This window comes from Salvelinus namaycush, chromosome 42 (assembly GCF_016432855.1).
Source record: "Salvelinus namaycush isolate Seneca chromosome 42, SaNama_1.0, whole genome shotgun sequence".
Lineage (NCBI taxonomy): Eukaryota > Metazoa > Chordata > Actinopteri > Salmoniformes > Salmonidae > Salvelinus > Salvelinus namaycush.
This window is the reverse complement of record NC_052348.1, coordinates 7,705,963-7,732,806: the sequence shown is the minus strand read 5'-3', so window position 1 is coordinate 7,732,806 and position 26,844 is coordinate 7,705,963. Positions and strand designations below refer to the sequence as shown.

The 26,844-nt window shown below is 43.6% G+C and overlaps 2 protein-coding genes across 2 annotated transcripts; both read left to right on the top strand.

Moving 5' to 3' along the window:
* The first annotated feature begins 8,435 nt into the window (after positions 1 to 8,435).
* On the top strand, positions 8,436 to 10,613 carry LOC120034729 (zinc finger protein 850-like). Its single transcript, XM_038981332.1, has 2 exons — positions 8,436 to 8,450; positions 9,687 to 10,613. The coding sequence occupies exons 1-2, from the start codon at positions 8,436 to 8,438 to the stop codon at positions 10,611 to 10,613; spliced, it is 942 nt and encodes a 313-aa protein (XP_038837260.1).
* Positions 10,614 to 19,102: 8,489 nt separating this feature from the next.
* Positions 19,103 to 26,433, top strand: LOC120034858 (zinc finger and SCAN domain-containing protein 32-like). The gene is made up of 6 exons (XM_038981508.1): positions 19,103 to 19,148; positions 19,323 to 19,484; positions 22,830 to 22,994; positions 23,347 to 23,458; positions 24,655 to 24,782; positions 25,214 to 26,433. The coding sequence occupies exons 2-6, from the start codon at positions 19,449 to 19,451 to the stop codon at positions 26,135 to 26,137; spliced, it is 1,365 nt and encodes a 454-aa protein (XP_038837436.1). The 5' UTR covers positions 19,103 to 19,148; positions 19,323 to 19,448; the 3' UTR covers positions 26,138 to 26,433.
* The last annotated feature ends 411 nt before the right edge of the window (positions 26,434 to 26,844 follow it).

Below are 26,844 nucleotides of genomic sequence, written 5' to 3'. Positions count from 1 at the left end.
CGCCTAATGGTTGTGTTTTTGTTTTCTTATGATTGGGACCTACTGGCTTATTATCGCCGTGTGAATGGACTGCTTATTCTTTAACATCATGCTGCAGTCTTTCCATCGGCCCCATGTAGTGGTGCTTGGAGAAGTGGGTATACTCCAATTTTACCAAAATGACCTGACCAGCGGAGGCAATTAAGTCTGGCAGCCCAACTGATTGGCAAACGTACTGCAAATTAAGAAATCATGTGACTAAACTAAAGAAACAAAGATAAATTATATAACGAATGATAGTAAAAAGCTTTGGGGCACCTTAAATGACATTTTTGGGGGAAAAAAGCCATCTTGGCTCATTCATCACAAAGCCCACTGATATTGCAAACTACTTTAATAACGTTTCATTGGCAAGATAAGCAAACTTAGGTATGACATGCCAGCAACAAAACGCTGACACTACACATCCAAGTATATCGGAACAAATTATTAAAGACGAATTGTACTTTTGAATTCCGTAAAGTCAGTGTGGAAGAGGTGAAAAATGCCACCGGGGTCTGACAATCTGGATGGAAAATTACTGAGGATAATAGCAGACGATATTGCCACTCCTTTTTGTCACATCTTCAATTTAAGCCTACTAGAGAGTGTGTGTCCTCGGTCCTGGAGGGAAGCTAAAGTAATTTGGCTACCCAAGAATAGTAAAGCCCCCTTTACTGGCTCAAATAGCCGACCAATCAGTCTGTTACCAACCCGTAGTAAACTTCTGGAAGAGAATTGTGTTTGACCAGATACAATGCTATTTTACGGTAAACAAATTGACAACAGAATTTCCGCATGCTTATAGGGAAGGACACTCAACAAGCACAGCACTTACACAAATGACTGATGATTGGCTGAGAGAAATTGATGATAAAATTATTGTGGGGGCTGTCTTGTTCGACTTCAGTGCAGCTTTTGACATTATCGATCATAGTCTCTGCTGGAAAAAAACAAATGTGTTATGGCTTTACACCCCCTGCTATAATGTGGATAAAGAGTTACTTGTCTAACAGAACACATAGGGTGTTCTTTAATGGAAGCCTCAAATATAATCCAGTTAGAATCAGGAATTCCCCAGGGTAGCTGTTTAGGCCCCTTGCGTTTTTAAATTTTTACTAATGACATGCCGCTGACTGAGTATAGCCATAGTGTCTATGTATGCGGATGACTCAACACTACACGTCAGCTACTACAGCGACTAAAATGACAGTTAGTATCAGAGTGGGTGGCAAGGAATAAGTTAGCCTTAAATATTTCTCAAACTCAAAGCATTGTATTCGGAACAAAACACTCACTAAACCCTAAACCTCAACTAAATCTTGTAATAGATTATGTGGAAATTGAGCAAGTTGAGATGACTAAACTGCTTGGAGTAACCCTAGATTGTAAACTGTCATGGTCAAAACATATTGATGCAGTAGTAGCTAAGATGGTGAGAAGTCTGTCTACAATAAAGCGATGCTCTGCCTTCTTAACAAGGCAGGTCCTGCAGGACCTATTTTTGTCACATTTTGACTACTGTTCAGTCGTGTGGTCAGATGCTACAAAAAAGGACTTAGGAAAATTGCAATTGGCTCAGAACAGGGCAGCACAGCTGGCCCTTGGATGTACACAGAGAGCTAATATTAATAATATGCATGTCAATCTCTCATGGCTGAAAGTGGAGAAGAGATTGACTTCATCACTACTTTTATTTATGAGAGGTATGTTGAATGCACCGAGCTGTCTGTCTAAACTACTGGCACACAGCTCGGACACCCATGCATACCCCACAAGACATGCCACAAGAGATCTCCTCACAGTCCCCAAGTCCAGAACAGACACACAGTACTACATAGAGCCATGACTACATGGAACTCTATTCGACATCAAATAACTGACGCAAGCAGTAAAATTCGTTTTTTTTAAAACTGATAAATAAACACCTTATGGAACAGCGGGGACTGTGAAGCAACACACATTGGCACAGACACATGCATACAATACATACACATGGATTTAGTACTGTAGATATGTGGTAGTGGTGGAGTAGGAGCCTGAGGGAACACAGTGTGCTTTGAAATCTGTGAATGAATTGTTTTTAAAATTGTATAAACTGCCTTAGTCTTCCTGGGGTCCAGCAAAATTATCTGCTGCTTTGGCATGTTAAATACAAATACAAGGTACCCTATGATTCCCTAATCGTTTTTTATTAGTATTCCTATATCTTTTTCAGATTTGCACTCTCAAAATCACACTTTTTTAAATAGAACATCACATTTGTTGTTTTTCTAAGTCCACAACAATGCTTAAACCACATCCTGAGACCATTTTGGAGGTCTGGGGAAAATCAGAAAGGGAAGGTGTGGACTATTTTTGTAAAAATAATGTATTCTTTTTTTGTTTTTGCTCAATCTGATAGGGTGGGCCTGGCCATGCCTGCACCCCTGATGAAAACAGGGCATGATGACTGAATTGTGTATCACAAATAGCCTACTAACAAATACTTTGACCCAAACTTTTTCAATACCTGGTTTTCATACCCATTTACTTGTAGATATCATAAGTTGAAATGTCTTTCCTACCTACCCTACCGGCTACCGATGTCATTCTTCTGAGAGCTACTCCATGCCAAAACCAGAGCTGTGCGCGCTTGCTGCCTGTAGATGATATTCTGCTGAAACTAGGCTGTGCGCCACGCATGGGAATATATTTCACGTGCTATGCGATTGTGTAGGCTACTTTGTGCATGATTTCTCTATTGTACTACATAACTGATAAGTCGTATACCTCCACTACACTACTTTGATATGCATCAGTGGGGATTAAGAAGTGAGTATACGAAATGGCCATAAAAAAATGTTAGAAATTACTGCATGGTCGGAACTAGAAGCACAAGCATTTCGCTTACACTCACATTAACATCTGCTAACCATGTGTATGTGACCAATAAAATTTGATTTATACCTGCTTATAGCCTCCGTTTTACAAAAAGTGCACTCCTTCATGAGAACACATGCCGTTTCCTACTGCTAACATTCGTCTCACCACTGATCAACTCGTTGTTAGCTGGCTAGTTAGCATCACTAACAACCTATAAGGCAAAGAGATCTATTCCATCGCTATGGCAGCGAACATTCTGACAGGGGCCTGAAATTAGGACAACTTTAGGGATGAATTCGTGGACTATGCACTGGCGACCGGTCAACATGAAAAACCCAATGAGTTCCAAGCGGCAACTCTGAGGAGCTTAATGGGCAGCGAATCGAGGCACATCTACTTGTGCAATCTCACACTCACAACATACTGGATCCATTGGATAATTACTTCAGAACTGCCAGGAACGTCATTTACGAGCAGTTTGATTTTGGAAGCTGCAAACAGGAAGATGGTGAGTCAGTAAACAACTTTGTAACCCGTTTGAGAGAAAGATCCGCTACTTGTGAATACGGGGATTGAAAGATGTACTGATTCGAGACAAAATAGTACTGTGAATTGCAAATGAGGACATGCGTCGGCGTCTACTAAGAGAGAGAGGCTTAACATTAGCAACTACCATTGAAATGTGCCGCACTGCTGAAGCCACTGACATGAGAATGAGAGCAATATAAATCGAAACCCCACACACCGACGCTGATACTGTTCACACTGTTGCCAGGCAAACATTCAGACAAAACCAATCGAGGCAGAGTAATTCACAACGAACGGTGAACACTGTGAAAATGCACACGCAAAGAGCACTGCCCTGCCTACGGAAAACCATGCAGAGCTTGTGGAACTAATAATCACTTTGCAAAAGTGACATGATGGGAAAATCAGAAGAAATCAGCCAAGACCTCAGAAATAAAATTGTAGACCTCCACAAGTCTGGTTCATCCTTGGGAGCAATTTCCAAATGCCTGAAGGTACCACGTTCATCCGTACAAACAATAGTATGCAAGTATAAACACCATGGGACCACGCAGCCGTCATACCACTCAGGAGGAGACCTGTTCTGTCTCCTAGAGATGAACGTACTTTGGTGCAGAAAGTGCAAATCAATCCCAGAACAACAGCAAAGGACCTTGTGAAGATGCTGAAGGAAACGGGTACAAGAGTATCTATATCCACAGTAAAACGAGTCCTATATCGACATAACCTGAAAGGCCGCTCAGCAAGGAAGAAGCAGCTGCTCCAAAACCGCCATTAAAAAAAGCCAGACTACGGTTTGCAACTGCACATGGGGACAAAGATCATACTTTTTGGAGAAATGTCCTCTGGTCTGATGAAACAAAAATAGAACTGTTTGGCCATAATGACCATCGTTATGTTTGGAGGAGAAAGGGGGAAGCTTGCAAGCCGAAGAACACCATCCCAACCGTGAAGCAGGGGGGGGCAGCATCATGTTGTGGGGGTGCTTTGCTGCAGGAGGTACTGGTGCACTTCACAAAATAGATGGCATCATGAGGGAAGAAAATTATGTGGATATATTGAAGCAGCATCAAGACATCAGTCAGGAAGTTAAAGCTTGGTCGCAAATGGGTCTTCCAAATGGACAATGACCCCAAGCATACTTCCAAAGTTGTGGCAAAATGGCTTAAGGACAAGAAAGTCAAGGTATTGGAGTGGCCATCACAAAGCCCTGACCTCAATCCCATAGAAGATTTGTGGGCAGAACTGAAAAAGCGGGTGCGAGCAAGGAGGCCTACAAACCTGACTCAGCTACACCAGCTCAGTCAGGAAGAATGGGCCAAAATTCATCCAACCTATTGTGGTGAGCTTGTGGAAGGCTATCCAAAACGTTTGACCCAAGTTAAACAATTTAAAGGCAATAATACCAAATACTAATTGAGTATGTAAACTTCTGACCCACTGGGAATGTGATGAAAGTAATAAAAGCTGAAATAAAATCATTCTCTACTATTATTCTGACATTTCACATTCTTAAAATAAAGTGGTGATCCTAACTGACCTAAGACAAGGAATGTTTACTGGGATTAAATATCAGGAATTGTGAAAACTGAGTTGAAATGTATTTGTCTAAGGTGTATGTAAACTTCCGACTTCAACTGTATATGGTCGAGAGCTGGTCACCTCTGAAACTGATCACAAACCGTATTCAGTAAATCTCTCAACGCGCCCAAGAGGCTTCAAAGCATGATCCTGACTGCAAAATTTCAGTCTGAAATTTCATCTAATCATCTACAAGCCAGGACCAGAGATGTACATCAGCGACACACTGAGCAGGGCAACAGAACAATGTACAGGCAGAGGCACTGCCTATCAGTGGCATGCATCTGTTCGCTACAGCAGGAACAACAAGATGTTCAACAGATCAATCAGGCAGACTACTTAAACATCACAAATCACCACCTAGGCTCAGATCAGGCAACACACTGACAAGGACGAACACCTACAGTACCTGAAGTCCATGGTTCTCATAGGTTGGCCGTACCTTAAAGAAGAGACACCTTTCACAGTGAGAGAATACTGGACCTTTCGAGATGAGATCAGCATGCAAAATGACATCTTGTCATTATCCCCAAATCATTATACTGGCCAAATATGCAACCCGAAATTAAAGACTTTGTCAGCAGCTGTCCCCCACATGCAACGAGTACGCTAATGAACAGCAAAAGGAAACCTTGATGTCGCATGAACTGCCCACAAGGGGCGGCAGGTAGCCTCGTGGTTATAGCATTGGACTAGTAACTGAAAGGTTGCAGATCGAATCCCCGATCTGACAAGGTAAAGAATCTGTTGTTTTGCCCCTGAACAAGGCAGTTAACCTCTCTTGGGTACGTGAGACGTTAGCGTCCCACCTCTTCAACAGCCAGTGAAATTGCTGGGCGCCAAATTCAAATACAGAAATACTCATTATAAAAATTCAGAAAACAAAACATATTTTACATAGGTTTAAAGATTAACTTCTTGTGAATCCAACCACGGTGTCAGATTTAAAGAAATGCTTTACGGCGAAAGCATACCTTACGATTATTTGAGAACATAGCCCACTAGACAAATCATTACAAACAGTAACCAGCCAAGTAGAACAGTTACACCAGTCAGAAATAGAGATAAAATTAATCCCTTACCTTTGATGATCTTCATATGGGTGCACTCAGAAGACATTCATTTACTCAATAAATGTTCCTTTTGTTCGATAAAGTCTCTTTATATCCAAAAACCTCCGTTTTGTTTGCGCGTTTTCTTCAGTAATCCACAGGCTCAAACGCAGTCAAAACAGGAAGACAAGAAAAATCCAAATTGTATCCGTAAAGTTCATAGAAACATGTCAAACGATGTTTATATTCAATCCTCAGGTTGTTTTTAGCCTAAATAATCGATAATATTTCAACCGGACAATAACATCGTCAATTTAAAAGGTAAATGCGGTCTCGCGCATGAAAAAGCTCTGTGACACTTTAGGGTCCACTCATTCAGACTGCTCTTACTTCCTCATTATTCAGAATACAAGCCTGAAACAATTTCTAAAGACTGTTGACATCTAGTGGAAGGCATAGAAACTGCAATTTGAGTCCTAAGTCAATGGATACTGTAATGGCATTGAATTGAAAACTACAAAACCAACAAAAAAACTACTTCCTGAATGGATTTTTCTGAGGTTTTCGCCTGCCAAATCAGTTCTGTTATACTCACAGACACTATTTTAACAGTTTTGGAAACTTTAGAGTGTTTTCTATCCAAATCTATATGCATATCATATCTTCTGGGCCCGAGAAGCAGGCAGTTTAATTTGGGCATGCATTTCATCCAAAATTCCGAATGCTGCCCCCTACCCTAGAGAAGTTAACCCACTGTTCCTAGGCCATCATTGAAAATGAGAATTTGTTCTCAACTGACTTGCCTAGTTAAATAAAGGTTAAAAAAAGGGCCTGGCAAATCGTCAGCATGGATGTATTCAGCGACATGGACTCTTATCAACGTTTATCACTACTCTGACTTTTGGGAAATTGAACTGCTCCCTGACTTGTCTGCAGAGACAGTCATAAAGCACTGCAAGGCAAGGCCAGCCTGACGAGGTCATCACGGACAATGGCCCACAATTCACTGCACAGTTCAAGCATTTCACCTCAGAATGGGAGTTTGACCACGTGACCAAATCAAATCAAATGTATTTATATAGCCCTTCTTACATCAGCTGATATCTCAAAGTGCTGTACAGAAACCCAGCCTAAAATCTCAAACAGCAAGCAATGCAGGTGTAGAAGCACAGTGGCTAGGAAAAACTCCCTAGAAAGGCCAAAACCTAGGAAGAAACCTAGAGAGGAACCAGGCTTTGAGGGGTGGCCAGTCTTCTTCTGGCTGTGCCGTGTGGAGATTATAACAGAACATGGCCAAGATGTTCAAATGTTCATAAATGACCAGCATGGTCAAATAATAATAATCACAGTAGTTCTCGAGGGTGCAGCAAGTCAGCACCTCAGGAGTAAATGTCAGTTGGCTTTTCATAGCCGATCATTAAGAGTATCTCTACCGCTCCTGCTGTCTCTAGAGAGTTGAAAACAGCAGGTCTGGGACAGGTAGCACGTCAGGTGAACAGGTCAGGGTTCCATAGCCGCAGGCAGAACAGTTGACACTGGAGCAGCAGCACGGCCAGGTGGACTGGGGACAGCAAGGAGTCATCATGCCAGGTAGTCCTGAGGCATGGTCCTAGGGCTCAGGTCCTCCGAGAGAGAGAAAGAAAGAGAACGAGAGAATTAGAGAGAGCATACTTAAATTCACACAGGACACCGGATAAGAAAGGAGAAGTACTCCAGATATAACAGACTGACCCTAGCCCCCCGACACAAACTACTGCAGCATAAATATTGGAGGCTGAGACAGGAGGGGTCAGGAGACACTGTGGCCCCATCCGATGATACTCCCGGACAGGGCCAAACAGGAAGGATATAACCCCACCCACTTTGCCAAAGCACAGCCCCCACACCACTAGAGGGATATCTTCAACCACCAACTTACCATCCTGAGACAAGGCCGAGTATAGCCCTCTTCTCCAAGGCACCCAAAGGCAAATGGCAAGGCAGAGTCAGCTATCAAGATTGCAAAAAAAATGTTACGCAAGGCTTTGCGTGACAGCAACAACCCCTAATAAAAACATGTTACGTAAAGCCTTGCGTACTGCGCCACAGAAAGCAGATAGCTAAGTGCTTCTACAACCGGACTGCTCGAGACCTACCAGAGCTGAAGGTGGGTGAAACGATAAGGGTGAAACCGCTGCCGGGAGCCCACACAGGACTTTGGAGGCTGGGCACGTGCCTACAGAGAGTTGCACCACATTCTTACCTGGTGGATGTCAGTGGCTCCCTCTATCGTCACAATCGGGTCACAATCGGCTCAATCTCCGTGTAGGAAAGCAGACAATACAGAACACACCATAAACTCACCTAGATGAGCTGGATCACAGTCCTGGCCTAAGGGCGCAGAATGGAGACATGAGCCAACTGAGGGTGAGGCTTCTACCCCACCAAGCTCTCCAGCTCGTGACCCTTGACCTACCCCTGTCAGAGCCCACACTTACGCACGGGTGGGTCGGCTGTGTAAGCCACCGGACAGGCTTACTCTGTAAGCAAGGGACTGTGTTAACTCGTCCTCTGTTATATATTAAAAAAAACAGGAACAGGACAACTGGAGTAAAAAGAAAATGTAATGCATTTTCATTTGTTATGACTTGACTGTTAAGAACTTAATGGTTGTGCTGTTATGTTTGCACTTTCTATTGAAATGATAATGTTACAGAGTCTAGTTGATAGGTAATCGACTAGCTGGGCTGTTCCCTGGACCCCGTATGTAAGGACTTGTACAATGCTTTATTCTTTAATCTAACATATCATTCAGAAAACAAAGCGGTTTTATGCACTTACTGAATGGAAGCTGATAATTATGGATTTTTTACTCCGCTGGTCTCTGGAAGGAATTACGAGGCTTCACTGTCTGAGACAGAGTCAAGACTGAGTACAATGTATCCGACACAAGACAGACACTCAAAATGTGGTCTCGAGTACTACAACACTGCTAAGAATACAGATACCTTAAAAAAATGTAAGGGCGTGGATCAGAAAACCAGTCACTATCTGGTGTGCCATCTGCCCGGTACATTTGAAACCGGGATTCATCCGTGAAGAGCATACTTCTCCAGCATGCCAGTGGCCATTGAAGGTGAGCATTTTCCCTCTGAAGTCAGGTCGAGACCCTGGTGAGGACGACGAGCACACAGATGAGCTTCCCTCAGACGGTTTCAGACAGTTTGTGCAGAAATTCTTTGGTTGTGCAAACTCACAGTTTAAACAGCTGTCCAGGTGGCTGGTCTCAGATGATCCCGTAGCTGAAGAAGCCAGATGTGTAGGTTCTGGGCTGGCGCGGTTACACGTGGTCTGCTGATTTAAAGAACATTTAAAAAACTCTAGTGGCTCCATATTGATACTTGAATCATAGTGTTAGAGATGGGCTTGACTTTGGTTTACATTGTATTATAAACTGGGTGGTTTGAGCCCTGAATGCTTAACACCTGTATACCACAGGGATGACAAAACATTTATTTCTACTGTTCTCATTACATTTGTAACCAGTTCATAATAGCAATAAGGCACAAGGGGGCGTGGTATATAAATGTGTCATGTTTATGTGTACAGCAAGAGTTTATATAAACCTTTTATATGCTCTTCTGTACAATTTTGTGTTTACAGTCTGCGGTCCATGAGGACCTGCTGATGTCCGGTGTTGCTGACGGAAGAGACTGGACCTCTGAAGCAGCTGGTCACAAACCCTGGCCCCAGATCAGAACCCTGGATCAGGAGCCGTTACTCTTCTGTTCCGAGTCTGAACTAGGACCGAACCACGAGGGACAGAGACTCCACCACCACCACACCGAACACAACCAGTGTACAGGTGGACTGAACAACCTCAGTCCTGGTGGTCATCCGAGAGACCAAGGCTCCAGTCAGGGATCCAGTCTGCAGGCCAGACCCTTCTCTTCACAGTCTCAGTGCAGGGATGAAGCAGGGCCTGGGGCTGATAGAGATAGACCCTCCTGTTCCTTTGATACAAACACCACAGTATCCATGATGAACAGAGCAGGTCACCCTGGGCTTCAGCCTTCACAGAGAGTGGTGGGAGACCCCCCTTGCGGTAGTCTATCGGCAAGTCTGTCTTCTCCTTCAGGATCTTGTCTAATGCCTGGTGACTGGGTTCATGGGAAGCCTGGGTCCAGCCTTCCTCAGCTACCTCATGGTTACCCCACAAATACAGCCAGGGCCAGGATGGGCGTTCACCACAAGAGGTACCTAGCCTATAACACAGCACACAATCCCAACAACACCCAAACAATGGCTAGAGGTCAAGGAGGGAGCTCAAAGACTAACCACCTAAGGGTGGTGGCTTCTGCTTCTACCTCCTCTGGTGTCATTGGGAGGCCGAGCATTAGGACTGACGCCGACAAGCCGTATGCCTGCCCCACATGTGGGAAGCGCTTCGCTGAGGCGAGCTATGTGAAGAAGCATCAGACCGTTCACACCAAGGAAAAGCCCTTCAAGTGCAAACTATGTTACAAGAGCTTTTCTTTCCTGAGTAACCTTATCAGACATAGGAGTGTCCACAGTGGGGAGAAATTGTAGCAGTGTGGCTTGAGATGTCTGGGAAACATTCTTTCGCTGACATTATCGTAAGAGGGTAATTAACCACATATCCCTCATTAACCCTTTGTTAACTTATCATTTGAAACAGGATTGTGTGAATCTGTTTTTAGAGAGACAGTAAACCTAGGCTAGAACAAGGACCGTTGTTTTACCTTACTGAGGCGATGTAGATGGAATAAATTAATTATTTTCTCTTCTACTCTATTCTTGCTAACACTTCTTTCTAAACGAGTCTGCGCTCAGCTCTAAAGATAGCAATCATAGGAGATTTTATGTGTAATGTACACTGAACAAAAATATAAACGCAACATGTAAAGTGTTGGTCCCATGTTTCATGAGCTGAAAAAGATCCCAGAAATGTCCCAGATGCACAAAAAGCTTATTTTTCTAAAATGTTGTGGACAAATTTGTTTATATCCCTGTTAGTGAGCATTTCTACTTTCCCAAGATAATCCATCCACCTCTCCAGTGTGGCATATCAAGAAGCTGATTATCATTATTTTCTCTTCTGCTCTATTCTTATGAACACAATGTTCTTTCCTTACAAGTTAGTCACGAAACGTGGCCTTCAAATTATGCAAACACTGTGCGCACATATACATTCAATAATGACAAACCGTCCCTTTACAAGTCAGAATGTTTAATAAACTTAATTTGAACTTACTCTGCTGATTGTCCGTGGTGTTCGTCCTTCTCTTGGTAGACATGTTAGACAAAATATCAACAGGACAGTGTTATTAACCAGACTTCAAAACGCAGATCTCTGTGTGTGGCAATCCAGATTTTTTTGCCCGTGCACAAGACGGAAGTACATGGAAAAGCAAAGTATTCATGAATCTGAAGTCTGCAGGTGTTTAAATGTTTTTGTATACGTGCCAGGTGATAATTTATAACGGCAGTAATAGTGCTCTAAAAAGCCGGTTAAACAATACTTTCCTGTCGATAATTTCTCGAATATCGAGCAACTGAAGGACAAACCGCACAGATCACCAGCGTAGAGTAAGTTCACATGTAATTTGATTCAATATTCTTGCTTGTAAGGAACATTTGCACAATGTTACATTAGTTTCATGCTGTATATACAAATTAGATGTATTGCAGTCTGATTAATTCACAAGTCTGCTCTCAGCTCGAAAGATACTGATCATAGGAGATTTGATGTGTAATGTAATAAGCAGTACCGCGTTTCAAAGAACATCCGGTGAAATTCCAGAGCGCGAAATTCAAACTACAGAAATATCAATATTCAACTTTCATAAAATAACCAGAAGTGGTTTGTGTTTCTGCTGGTGTTTCTGCTGGTCAGAGGGATCAGGCACTTCATGTTAAACGAATGGGGGCAAGAGATGTGAATGGTTTTACTCCCAAGAAAAGGGTGCCATTGAAAGGAGTGATTACTGGGGTAGCGGTAAATGTGAAAGCTGACGGAGAAGATTTACTACATATTTGTCACCAAACCCACTTTCTCCAGGTCATCTATAAGTCTTTGCTAGGTAAAGCCCCGCCTTATCTCAGCTCACTGGTCACCATAGAAACACCCACCCGTAGCACGCGCTCCAGCAGGTATATTTCACAGGTATATTTCATCCCCAAAGCCAACACTTCCTTTGGCTGCCTTTCCTTCCAGTTCTCTGCTGCCAATGACTGGAACGAATTGCAAAAATCACTGAAGCTGGAGTCTTATATCTCCCTCTCTAACTTTAAGCATCAGCTGTCAGAGCAGCTTACCGATCACTGTACCTGTACACAGCCAACCTGTAAATAGCACACCAAACTACATCATCCCCATATTATTACTTACCCTCTTGCACCCCAGTATCTCTACTTGCACATCATCTTATGCACATCAATCACTCCAGTGTTAATGCTAAATTGTAATTATTTTGCCTCTATGGCGTATTTATTGCCTTTTATTGCCTACCTCTCTACTCTTCTATATTTGCACACGTTGTACATAGATTATAATTTTTTTTTTCTTCTATTGTGTTATTGACTGTACATTTGTTTATCCCATGTATAACTGTTGTTTTTGTCGCACTGCTTTGCGTTATCTTGGCCAGGTCGCAGTTGTAAATGAGAACTTGTTCTCAACTGGCCTACCTGGTTAAATAAAGGTAAAATAAAAATAAAAAAATTCTGTTGCTCGTTGCGACGCAGACAGGGTGGCATGAGTGGAGAAACAGAAGTCATTTTCTGTTCTTTTGAGTTTTGATGTTGAGTCTTTGCCCAACAAAGTGATGTTAGGATATAAGTTATCCTGTATGAGCTTTTGTGCCGAATACATTACGTTATTACAGGTGTCAAGCTTATGGGCATTTGGCAGCAGTGTGTAGGGAGGTTCTAGGTGTGAGAAGTGTGCATGCGGAAGGGCATGAGACAAAGGAATGTGTAGCATTGGGGAAAGTAGTGGTATGTGTTAATTGTAGGGGTGCCCATGGGGCTGGGGATCAGAAATGTCCAGTGTGAGAGAGCCAGGTTGAGGTTTCCAGGGTCAGAGTAGTGCAGAAGTTGTCTTATGCTGAGGCAGTGAAGAAAGTAGAGGAAGATGAGTCAAGGGGGAGGGATCCTGAGAGGAGTGGTGTGAGTTGTAGATCTGTACCAGTACAGAGAGATAAACCAACAAGTGATATGTTTCAGTAATATTGGATTTTTGTGGTGGCAGCTGCAGAGAGGTATTTGGGTGTGTTAAGTGGTGGTGTCCCATCCTTTCAGGCTGTTGGGCTGGAGTAGGACTAAATAGATTTAAAATAGTGGAGTATGTTTTTTAAAATTATTATTACATTTTTGTGTGAGTGTAGTGTTAGATGGTAGGGTATTTGTTGTATTATTCTTATTAAACAATTGTTTAAAGCAAAGAATAAGGGAGTTATACTCCAGTCTAATAGGTGGCGGTAACGCAACATTTATTGGATGCCAACCGCAGTTAAACTTCATCGAAGAAGTAGTAAACAAAAGTAAACAGTGACCAATAACCATTTCCACGTTAGCGGTTTTATTGTTATTTAGAAGTTTATTAACACCATGGAACTCAAAATATGACTGATTTAACTGCAAAGCATTACATACTTACCTCAGGTAGTTTTTAATTCGCGTTGGAGACAGGACTTGGTTGATAGATGTTATTTAGCTAGGTAACGCTAGCTAGGTAGCCGCTAACAACAATGGCTAATTGTATGGGTTTTCACACTCAAATAGCCTCCATCATAGAGGTGCTAGCGAATGCAGCCGTGGCAGAGATCTGTAAACTCGTAGACGACGACTATGCAGTGTTCCGTTTGGAAATGTCTCAAAGCCAGAAAGAAAACAGGGGATTGCGGAGGAAACTACAGATATTGGAACTGAAGGTGGCACGAGAGCGCGTCCTTGACAGTCGTCCCAGTAGTGTCAAGATCCTCGACCGATACAGAGGATTGGCAAGAGGTACATTTTGCATAAATTATCCAGTTCCCCTCTGCGCATGTGTTCAGATGTTACCCAGAATTGTGACTTGGTCAGTTTTTGGATAGTATGCAATAAACGGGTTGATTGTTTAGAGTTTTTCCTGGTCAGGTAAAACTCTGGGTCCTATTCCTAGGCTATGACAAAATATTGTTATAGATAGCTTCCCTTTTCATCTGTGTTATGACTATAGGGCTTGGATTTTTTTTGGTCATGTGAATTGGAAACACTCCTGGCCTAAGGTGGATCAAACCCTTTCAAACTACCACAAACCTTGTTATTATTCATTCTAAATCAGATATCAAAACAGCCAGAGAAGACAACTTTAATGGACACCATGCTCTGTAGTTTAGTGAACTACTATAGCAGGGCTGAGCGTTATGCAAAGAATGGTTACAATGTCTTTAAATATTAATTTCACTCTATACACAATGTTAAGCAAACAGGTTTGAAAGTCTTAATTTAATGTCATAAAACCTATTTGTTAATCTAATTGCAGTGCTCTAATGCAATTATTAATTCTGTAATCTTTATGTAAGGCAGGGTTACATTTAACACTATACACAGTAGACTTTGTAACAGTTTTTTATGTGTAAGTCATAAAACCACTAACTTTGTGTTGTTGTCCTGGGCTCCATCTGTCCCACCAGAGGTTGGTTTCCTGGTGCTCACTGTAGGAACTGATTGCCTGTAAAATCCATATATTCAATCATTAAATCAACTACTTTTTTTTTTTTTTTTATTCACATGCGCCGAATACAACGTTACAGTGAAATGCTTACTTACAAGCCCTTAACCAACAATGCAGTTAAGAAAAATAAGTGTTAAGTAAAAAAAATAGCAAGGCTATATACAGGGGGTACCGGTACAGAGTATATGTGCGGGGGCACAGGTTAGTCGAGGTAATATGTACATGTGGGTAGAGTTAAAGTGACTATGCATAGATAACAAACAGAGTAGCAGCAGCATAACAGGGAAGGGGTGGGGACAATGCAAATTGTCTGGGTAGCCATTTGATTAGCTGTTCAGGAATCTTATGGCTTGGGGGTAAAAACTGTTGAGAAGCCTTTTTGTCCTAGACTTGGCACTCCGGTACCGCTTGCCATGCGGTAGTAGAGAGAACAGCCTGTGGCTGGGGTCTTTGACAATTTTTTGGGCCTTCCTCTGACACCGCCTTGTGTAAAGGTCCTGGATGGCAGGCAGCTTAGCCCCAGTGATGTACTGGGCCGTACGCACTACCCTTTGTAGTGCCTTGCGGTCAAAGGCTGAGCAATTGCCGTACCAGGCAGTGATGCAACCAGTCAGGATGCTCTCGATGTTGCAGCTGTAGAACCTTTTGAGGATCTGAGGACCCATGCCAAATCTTTTTCTTTTTCTAAGGGGGAATAGGCTTTATTGTGCCCTCTTCACGACTGTCTTGGTGTGTTTGGACCATTCTAGTTTGTTTGTGATGTGGACACCAAGGAACTTGAAGCTCTCAACCTGCTCCACTATAGCCTTGTCGATGAGAATGGGGGCGTGCTCAGTCCTCCTGTTCCTGTAGTCCTGTTCACAATCATCTCCTTAGTCTTGGTTACGTTGAGGGATAGGTTGTTATTCTGGCACCACCCGGCCAGGTCTCTGACATCCTCCCTGTAGGCTGCCTCGTCATTGTCGGTGATCAGGCCTACCACTATTGTGTCGTCTGCAAACTTAATGATGGTGTTGGAGTCGTGCCTGGCCATGCAGTCGTGGGTGAACAGGGAGTACAGGAGGGGACTGAGCACGCACCCCTGGGGGGCTCCAGTGTTGAGGATCAGCGTGGCGGATGTGTTTCTACCTACCCATCTAGCTAGTCTACACTAGCGTTAGTAGTTTTTTTAGCTAGCTATAGATTGGATCTTTCTACCTAGTTTTAGACGACGACTAAACTGCTTTAACTGCTTTTATTAACACATACTCTGTTTTCCATGAAAATGTGTGTTCGCTTTCTCATGAGGCAAGCAGGAGAAGACTTACACTAGATAACACAAACACAAATTCAGATCCCACAGAACGTGAGCGCAGAAAGAGGCAAAGTGCGAGTCAAACAATGGTTAGTGCTATTCGAAATCCTTGGGACATCCCTACCCTAAAGCCCTAACCATTTTAACTTTCAACTTCAATGGGGTAGGGATGTCCCAAGGATCCCTGATAGCAAGGACAGCCAAACAACGAGGTCACAGAGTTTCTAAACCGAGACGCAACATTGCGAGACTTCCAGGAACCGTTGCGAAGCAGACCAAACAGACCAGGCCGGGGTTTGAGAAGTCGATGAGAGAACAAAAACAACTTTAGATCGAAGTAGTGTCTTTGATCTGACGGCCTGCACATGTGCAGTTCGGCACGAGACGACCGTTAGACCCGATGACATGTTTCTGCGCATGAGTAAAGCTAGCCAACGCGGCAATGACGTCGCCTCCATGCGTGATCAGGGATTTCTTTTGGAGAAGCAGTTTCTGCCTATCTTCATACTGTACCGTCTCTGACGAGGTGCTGGTGCAACCAAACTAGTTGTTGAGAGGAGTGGTTGATGAGGCTTTGGAGGCTGTAGCTAGGAGACCCCTGTGACTGACAAGTGAATCCACCTGTCACAGCAAGCATGGGGCTACCGCGTCACTAGACAAAACGGAGGAAAACAGGCTGAAATTGGGGGAGGTACTATGTAAACTTGTCCAATAAGAAACGGCTGCTTTCCTTTCCGTTGCAAAACATTTTTCTAGGACATTAACTAATGAATATGTCTGGTAAACGCATTTGTTGCTGCTGCTGCTTTGAGATTGAAAAGTACTGGGGCAAATACTGTCTCGCCACACGTTTTCCGGCGGCGCTGGGGCTGGCCCTAACCTTTTGGGGGCCCTACGCAAAAGTTTGAAGGCAGAGAATGTTTTAGAGTTAATTTCCTGAAATTTTACACATGTTGCCATGGGATCCAGATTTTTTTTTCAAAATGCATATTGCCTCCAAGTGGTGCGTGAGGCGCTGATGAAGCCTGCCTTCCGTTGTCACATTTTCGGGAATGAGGTGGTATACCTAATAAACTGGCCGGTGAGTGCTTTCAAGTATTGATACCACTTTGCTTATTCCACATTTGTTGTGTTACAGCATGAATTGAAAATGGATTTAATTACAATTGTTTCTTACCAATCTACACACTACCCCATAATGACAAAGTGAAAACATGTTTTTGGATGTTGTAGCAAATTTATTGAAAATTAAATACAAAAAGATCTAATTTACATAAGTATTCACACCCCTGAGTCAATACTTTGTAGACTTACCTTTGGCAGCGATGACCACTGTGAGTCTTTCTGGGTAAGTCTCTAAAAGCATTCCACACCTGGATTGTGCAACATTTGCTAATTATTAAAAATTGTTTAAGCTCTGTCAAATAGGTTGTTGTTGCTAGACAACCATTTTCAGTTCTTGCAATAGATTTAAGAAAATTAAACACAGCCACTCAGGAACATTCACTGTCTTCTTGGTAAGCAACTCCAGTGCAGATTTGTCCTTCTGTTTAAGGTTATTGTCCTGCTGAAAGGTGAATTAATCTCCCTGTGTCTGTTGGAAAGCAGACTGAACCAGATTTTCCTGTAGGATTTTGCCTTTGCTTAGGTCCATTAAGTTTATAAAAATAAAAACAATCCCCTGTCCTTAACGATTACAATAATTCCCATAACATGATTCAGACACCACTATGCTTGAAAATATGGAGTGGTACAAAAAGTTAATTGCTTTGCCACATTTTTTTGCAGTATTACTTTGGTGCCTTGTTGCAAACATTATGCATATTTTGGAATATTTTTGATTCTGTACAACCTTCCTTCTTTTCACTCTTGTCATTTATGTTAGTATTGTGGAGTAACTACAATGTTGTTGATCCATCCTCAGTTTTTCCTATCACAGCCATTAAACCATAAGCGGTTTCCTTCCTCTCTGGCAACTGAGTTAGTAAGGACACCTGTATCTTTGTAGTGACTGGGTGTATTGATACACCATTCAAAGTGTAATTAATAACTTCACCATGTTCAAAGGGATATTCAATGCCTGTTTAGTTTTTTTACCCATCTCCCAATAAGTGCCCTTCTTTGCGAGGTATTCGAAAACCTCCCTGGTCTTTGTGGTTGAATCTGTGTTTTAAATTCACTGCTTCGACTGAGACCTTACAGATAATTCTATATGTTGGGTACAGAGATGAGTTATTCATAAAAAACTAAATGTAAACACTATTATTGCACACAAAGTGAGTCCATGCAACTTATTATGTGACTTGTTAAGAAAATGTTTATCCTGAACTTATTTATGCTTGAATACTTATTACTTTACTTTTTAATTTAATTTGTTTTTTTTTAAATCCCCAAAACATAATTCCACTTTGACATTATGGGGTATTGTTTGTAGGCCAGTGACCCCCCCAAAATCCATATTTAGTCCATTTTAAATTCAGGCTGTAACACAACAAAATGTGGAAAAAGTCAAGGGGTGTCAATACTTTCTCAAGGCAATCTATACATACTTTTCTTGGGGGGGGGGCACTAGTGGATGGGGTCCCTAAGTGACCGCTTATGTCACTTATGCCTGGGGCCGGGCCTGATGTAGTACTTCCCCTGATTACTTAGCTATCTTGCAAAAAAATGTATTTACCAGGCAGGTCAATTAAGAATTAATTATTCTAACACAGAGACACAATATTATATTCTAACCCAATTCATATTATCATATTCTAACCAGATTCTTGATTTACTGAATTCCCTATTGTCATACTCAAAATAATGTAATGCATGGAACATAATCAATCAATCAATAAATAGTATGTCAAAAATTTATGAGAAGGGACATCCTTGCCACTTGTAGACAGTGTCAAGTGCACAATTGAGCATTGAGAGTACCTAACTTAACCACCCGTTTCCCCCAATCACTCTCTCAGGTGAAGGACATCTCACTGGAGGCCACAGGAGCTTTGTGAAGCCAGCGGGACACAACACATGGAGAGATGACCAACCAATCACTGTTGATGAGGGGAGTGGAACCTCAACCCAGCACGTTATCGTGATAGAGGTTAGTGTAATAGTGTTACATTAAAATTACAGTAGATCAAATGTGATCAGTTTATTTCAGAAAGACTCCCATCAGCTATTCATCTATTTGCCATAGGGGACTTTGAGACTTCACTACCATATTGTTATCCAATTCAACTCATGTATCGATAATAACCTCCTCTCTTCTTGTCAGTCTGCAGAGGCTGCAGGTCCTGGGGTCAAGCAGGAGAGGACTGAAGGAGAGAAGGACCCACGGCACAGCAGAAACATCCAGACTGAAACAGCGGCTGTAGCCACGGAGGACCTCGCCACCGCCGCCATGCCCCAGGCCAGGACCAGACACAGCATCTTGGAGGTCAGTGGAACGCCGAACGCCGTCCTCAAGTCAGAGACAGATACCGAGACTTTAACTGTAACACACAGGCTCTTACACACAGGATCTGACCACAGATCAGAACCAGAGAGACTGGGCTGTCCTCCTGCTTCCGGCTCAGAGTACCTACCGGTATTTCACCAGAGCCAGAGGATGGGTCATTCCCATGGAGATGGAGATGGCGACGCGTTAGACACTGGCGTTGATGATCTGTCTTGTTCTTACACTACAGAGATGGACCCTGGCAACATGCCCTTGGGTTTAGAAGCACAGACTGATCTGTCTAGAGGGGAATGGAACCGGTACAGTAGTAGTGAATACTCTGAAGGGTGTCTAGATAAGAAAGGTGAGGGTTTAGTCGTAGATGAAGTGACTGTAAAATTGGAGGGCAACGTACCTCCCACATGGAATGGTCACCTAGTAGACGGACACTCGCAGGGCAGAGATTTCTTAGACTACAGGGAAAGCTTAGAGACAAATCAAAATGTCGCCACCCACTCCCTTTTACACGCGTTCAGGGATCGCGACCCAGTGTCCACGTCGATGGCACCTTCCGATTCACACAGCCACATCCTTTTCGATCAGGTATTGAACTCAAACGACAGGGCCACAGCCCAGGCTCAGGGAGGGGGTGCCACATCAGACAATAGTACAGAGAAACGGTTCCTCTGCATGTTCTGTAACAAAGGCTTCAGCTGCCCCCAGAAGGTGGAGATCCACAAGAGGGTCCACACTGGGGAGAAACCCTTCAGCTGTACCCAGTGTCACATGCGCTTCGCACAGGCTGGTGACCTGAAGAGGCACCAGAGGGTCCACTCAGGGGAGAAACCCTACAGCTGCCCCCAGTGTGAGAAGCGGTTCTCCCGTCAGGACCAGCTGAAGAGGCACCATATGGTCCACACGCGAGAGAGGCCGTTTGCCTGTACGCACTGCGGGAAGAGGTTCTCAGAGAGGAGCTACCTCAGGATACACCAGCAGAAAAACCATTCCACTCAATAGCTTCTGACATTTACATCAAACACTGCATTAAAGACAAATGTACATTTTCACGGTTGTCAGCAGAAAAGATCCACAGATATATTTGGAATAACAGATTTCAGTGTTGAATATTCCTGGGTAGAATATTGCATCCAGACATTGTGTGATATATACACTGCTCAAAAAAATAAAGGGAACACTTAAACAACACAATGTAACTCCAAGTCAATCACACTTCTGTGAAATCAAACTGTCCACTTAGGAAGCAACACTGATTGACAATACATTTCACATGCTGTTGTGCAAATGGAATAGACAAAAGGTGGAAATTATAGGCAATTAGCAAGACACCCCCAATAAAGGAGTGGTTCTGCAGGTGGTGACCACAGACCACTTCTCAGTTCCTATGCTTCCTGGCTGATGTTTTGGTCACTTTTGAATGCTGGCGGTGCTTTCACTCTAGTGGTAGCATGAGACGGAGTCTACAACCCACACAAGTGGCTCAGGTAGTGCAGCTCATCCAGGATGGCACATCAATGCGAGCTGTGGCAAGAAGGTTTGCTGTGTCTGTCAGCGTAGTGTCCAGAGCATGGAGGCGCTACCAGGAGACAGGCCAGTACATCAGGAGACGTGGAGGAGGCCGTAGGAGGGCAACAACCCAGCAGCAGGACCGCTACCTCCGCCTTTGTGCAAGGAGGAGCACTGCCAGAGCCCTGCAAAATGACCTCCAGCAGGCCACAAATGTGCATGTGTCTGCTCAAACGGTCAGAAACAGACTCCATGAGGTTGGTATGAGGGCCCGACGTCCACAGGTGGGGGTTGTGCTTACAGCCCAACACCGTGCAGGACGTTTGGCATTTGCCAGAGAACACCAAGATTGGCAAATTCGCCACTGGCGCCCTGTGCTCTTCACAGATGAAAGCAGGTTCACACTGAGCACATGTGACAGACGTGACAGAGTCTGGAGACGCCGTGGAGAACGTTCTGCTGCCTGCAACATCCTCCAGCATGATCGGTTTGGCGGTGGGTCAGTCATGGTGTGGGGTGGCATTTCTTTGTGGGGCCGCACAGCCCTCCATGTGCTCGCCAGAGGTAGCCTGACTGCCATTAGGTACCGAGATGAGATCCTCAGACCCCTTGTGAGACCATATGCTGACACATGCACATTTGTGGCCTGCTGGAGGTCATTTTGCAGGGCTCTGGCAGTGTTCCTCCTTGCACAAAGGCGGAGGTAGCGGTCCTGCTGCTGGGTTGTTGCCCTCCTACGGCCTCCTCCACGTCTCCTGATGTACTGGCCTGTCTCCTGGTAGCGCCTCCATGCTCTGGACACTACGCTGACAGACACAGCAAACTGTCTTGCCACAGCTCGCATTGATGTGCCATCCTGGATGAGCTGCACTACCTGAGCCACTTTTGTGGGTTGTAGACTCCGTTTCATGCTACCACTAGAGTGAAAGCACCGCCAGCATTCAAAAGTGACCAAAACATCAGCCAGGAAGCATAGGAACTGAGAAGTGTTCTGTGGTCACCACCTGCAGAACCACTCCTTTATTGGGGGTGTCTTGCTAATTACCTATAATTTTCACCTGTTGTCTATTCCATTTGCACAACAGCATGTGAAATTTATTGTCAATCAGTGTTGCTTCCTAAGTGGACAGTTTGATTTCACAGAAGTGTGATTGACTTGGCGTTACATTGTGTTGTTTAAGTGTTCCCTTTATTTTTTTGAGCAGTGTATATAAGTCTAAAGTCTGATACATATTGTGTTTGTACTGTGTAGGCTATATGATGTTCACAAATGTCTATTTCATTACTTCTATTAAACTACATGTTTTTCCAATACATTTTTAATGAGAAAATGTATGCAAGTGATACATTTTTTGTTGAGATGTATATATGTGGTTTTCATAAATAGTGTATTTAAAACTTGTTTATGTTTAATAAACACAAAATGGGACTTTTCATTCTAAGACTTTCATTGAGACTCTCTTTAGTATACATCACATCTGATCTCACCCTATTCTGCATAAATCCAACAGCACTTTATAACCAATATACACTTAAATATACTTACACACTAACACTTACTGTACAATTCCATATAGTTTAGTCAAGTTTGTGATATGATTACTTTTGACTTATCATAGCTGACTCATATTTACCCACATCATCATATTTATGTCCTCCATGATGGGTTTAACAACAATGAAGTCATTCTGTAACTACAGTATAGGACTCAAACGTCGTGAGGATGGGTAAACACTTCATGTTGAAAGTGTGTTTATTTTCTGTGTGTACGTACCTGAGGGAGAGTATGTCTGTGTAATCTGTATCACCTGTCTCTTCCAGGAGGAGGAGGGTCCAGAGGTGCTGCTGGTGAAGGAGGATGGTTGTGAGGAGGGTCTGGGTAACACTGAGGAGACCATGGTCATGGAGGACAACCAGACTACACCTCCTCCTGAACCCACAGAGGAACCAGCTGAGCAGCACAGGACCACACACAGTCTCACTGAGGTGAGCCCACTGTGAACTACTGTCTGAATGGTTTTGCCTTTTAGATCCTAATGAATTAGACTATGTAGACAGATAAGGACCTGATCCTCGGTCAGCACTTCTACTTTGAGACTCTTTCTAGGTACGGGCCCAGGTCTAGATGAATGTTGTCTTAAGTGTGAGTTTGAATGATCAAACCATGAAAAAGTGTCAAGTAATCAAATCAACTAACATGTTTGCATTGTATCAAATCAACTAACAAGTTTCCATAGTACTCATAGCCATCCCTCATTGCCCAATCAGAAGGTGCTCCATAGCAGGGTGCTCATATCATTTCTTGATCCCACATCCTCTCACTCTGTACCTCTTACAGTCAGTAGACATGGAGGATGGGAAGCTTGATCTGCTGCTGGTCAAAGAGGAGACAATCGAAGACGAACCAGAAAGCATTGACCTGCTGAGTGGACTAAAGATGGGGGAGCAAGGTAAGGGAGAAATAATTATAGCATAGAGCAACTTGTGTTTGCATACAAAAACACACATCTTAAAACTTTTTTGGGATAGGGGGCAGTATTCGGAAGTTTGGATGAATGAGGTGCCCAAAGTAAACTGCCTGTTACTCAGGCCCAGAAGCTAGGATATGCATATAATTGGTAGTATTGGATAGAAAACACTCTACAGTTTCCAAAACTGTTAAGAAAATGTCTGTGAGTATAACAGAACTGATATGGCAGGCAAAAACCTGAGGAAAATCCATCCAGGATGTGGGATTTTTTTGATGTGGGTACTTTTCAATTGAATGCCTATACAGTATGTAATGGGTTAGGACCCATATTGCAGTTCCTATGGCTTCCACTAGATGTCAACAGTCTTTAGACATTGTTTCAGGCTTGTATTCTGAAAAATGAAGAAGAATGAGACCATTTTGTAAGTGGACTGTAGAATGAAGCAGAGCTGGTTTGCACGTGTGACCGATTGCGCGCCCTTTGTTGTTTTTCCTTTCTATTGAATACGCTATTGTCCGGTTGAAATATTATCGATTATTTAGACAATAGACAACCTGGGGATTAATTCTAAACAACGTTTGACATGTTTCGACGAACTTTACCGGTACTATTAGGATGTATTCGTCTGCATGTTGTGCTGCCTTTGAGCCAGTGGATTACTGAACAAAACGCGCCAACAAAACAGAGTTTTGGGATATAAAGAGGGACTTTATCGAACAAAACGAACATTTGTTGTGTAACAGGGACTCTTGTGACTGCAACCAGATGAAAATGATCAAAGGTAAGTGATTAATTTTAGCGCAATTTCTGACTTTCGTGACTCCTCTACTTGCCTTGAAAATGTTTGTATGCTTTTGTAAGCGGGGCGCTGTCCTCAGATAATCGCATGGTGTGCTTTCGTCGTAAAGCCTTTTTGAAATCTGACACAGCGGCTGGATTAACAAGAAGTTAATCTTTAAGCCGATGTATAACACTTGTATCTTTTATAAATGTTAATTTTGAGCATTTCTGTATTTTGAATTTGGAGCTCTGCAATTTCACCTGATGTTGTCGAGGTGGGTCGCTAGCGGAACACCTATCCCTAATTAACTTGACCAGGTAATTGATAAAGAAAAACTCCATATGTAGCGTTTTCTCTGCCATCTTTGTAAAGTCTATTTTCTAACCTCCTGCAGGTGGTTGGCTGGAGGCTAACAGAGGAGACTGGGCGGCCGTCTTGGATTTTCAGACCCAGACGGGTGCAGCCAAGGGCCCAGGGGACAACATTACCGAGCAGGCCAGGACCAGAGGCGACATAGTGGAGGTCAGTGGATGGGACAGCGTCCTCAACTCTGGGCTGGGGAACAACAGTGTTAACCAGAAAAGACAGTCGAACACAAAACAACAACCAAACTTAGTCTCCATGACAACAGACTGGCTGAGAGCAGGGTGAGGTGTAGATTTGGTCTGCGGGGACGGGGATGTGTCTGTATGCGGGGGGAGAGAACAGATAGCTGTGCTGACTGACTTGGTTATTTTTGTATTATTGCAGAGACTGAGTTTCCCTCATCTCAGTCGAACCAAAACATATTTCATTCTTGAATCAACACATATGGACAATGTTTCATAGTAAACTCCAATGGCTCCATATTGTTAGGTACTTGACTGTGGTTAACATTTTATAATATCATGTCATGTTTCTATGTGTACAGCAAAGAGTTTCTTATATAAACCTTTATGCTTTTCTGTTTACAGTCTGCAGTCAATGAGGACCAGCTGATGTCTGGTGTTGCTGGCGGAAGAGACTGGACATCTGAGGTGGGTGGTCACAAACCCTGGCCCCAGATCAAAACCCTGGATCTGGAGCCATCACTCTTCCTTCCCGAGTCGGAACTAGTACCCAACCGCGAGGGAAAGAGACTCCACCACAACCACTACACAGAACACAACCAGTGGACAGGTGGACTGAACAACCTCAGTCCTGGTGGTCATCAGAGAGACAGAGGCTCCAATCAGGGATCCAGTATGCAGCCCAGACCCTTCTCTTCACAGTCTCAGTGCAGGGATGGAGCAGGTCCTGGGGCTGATAGAGATCGACCCTCCTGTTCCTATGATACAAACACCACAGTATCAATGATGAACAGAGCAGGTCACCCTGGGCTTCAGCCTTCAGAGAGAGTGGTGGGAGACCCCCCTGGTGGTAGTCTATCAGCAAGTCTGTCTTCTCCTTCAGGGCCTCGTCCAATGCCTGGTGACTTGGTTAATAGAAGGTCTGGGCCTGGGTCTAGCCTTCCTCACTTACCTCAGGTTTACCCCACCAATACAGACAGGGTCAGGATGGGCGTTCACCATAAGAGGTACCTAGCATATAACACAGCACACAATCCCAACAACACCCAAACAATGGCTAGAGGTCAAGGAGGGAGCTCAAAAACGCTTGCTTCTACCTCCTCTGGTGTCATTGAGTCACAATGTGGGAGGCCGAGCATTAGGACGGACGCCGACAAGCCGTATGCCTGCCCCACGTGTGGGAAGCGCTTTGCTGAGGCAAGGTATGTGAAGCAGCACCAGACTGTTCACACCAAGGACAGCTTCAATTGCAAATTATGTCACAAGAGCTTCTCCTTCCTGAGTAGCCTTATCAGACATAGGAGTGTCCACAATGGGGAGAAATCGTAGCAGTGTGTCTTGAGATGTACGCAGAGGATATCTGGGAATCATTCCTTATCTGACATATTATAGTTATAATGTTTAGTGTCTTGGGATAAGAGGGTAATTAACCACATACCCCTTATTAACCCCTTTAACTTAGAATTATTTAACAGGCTTGTGTTAATAACTGTTTTTTAGAGAGATAGTAAACCTAGGCTAGAACAAGTATAGTTCAATATTCTCTGGTCTGATGAAACCAAGATTGAACTCTTTGGCCTGAGTGCCAAGCGGCGCGTCTGGAGGAAACCTTGCACCATCCCTACGGTGAAGCATGATGGTAGCAGCATCATGCTGTGGGGATGTTTTTCAGTGGCAGGGACTGTGAGACTAGTGAGGTTCGAGGCAAAGATGAACGGAGCAAAGTACAGAGATCCTTGATGAAAACCTGCTCCAGAGCGCTCAGGACCTCAGACTGGGGTGAACGTTCACTTTCCAACAGGACAATGACCCTAAGCACACAGCCAAGACAATGCAGGAGTGGCTTCAGGACAAGTCTCTGAATGTCCTTGAGTGGCCCGGACTTGAACCCGATCTACCATTTCTGGAGAGACCTGAAAATAGCTGTGCAGCTACGCTCCCCATCCAACCCGACAGAGCTTGAGAGGATCTGCAGAGAGGAATGGGAGAAACTCCCCAAATACAAGTGTGCCAAGCTTGTAGCATTATACCCAAGA

Excerpts from the sequence above, each read along its gene's own strand:
- LOC120034858 (XM_038981508.1), top strand. The coding sequence starts at position 19,449 with ATGCCCCAGGCCAGGACCAGACACAGCATCTTGGAG. Across the intron at positions 22,995-23,346 it reads CCACACACAGTCTCACTGAG|TCAGTAGACATGGAGGATGG; the intron begins GTGAGCCCACTG and ends TACCTCTTACAG. Across the intron at positions 24,783-25,213 it reads CCAGAGGCGACATAGTGGAG|TCTGCAGTCAATGAGGACCA; the intron begins GTCAGTGGATGG and ends TTCTGTTTACAG.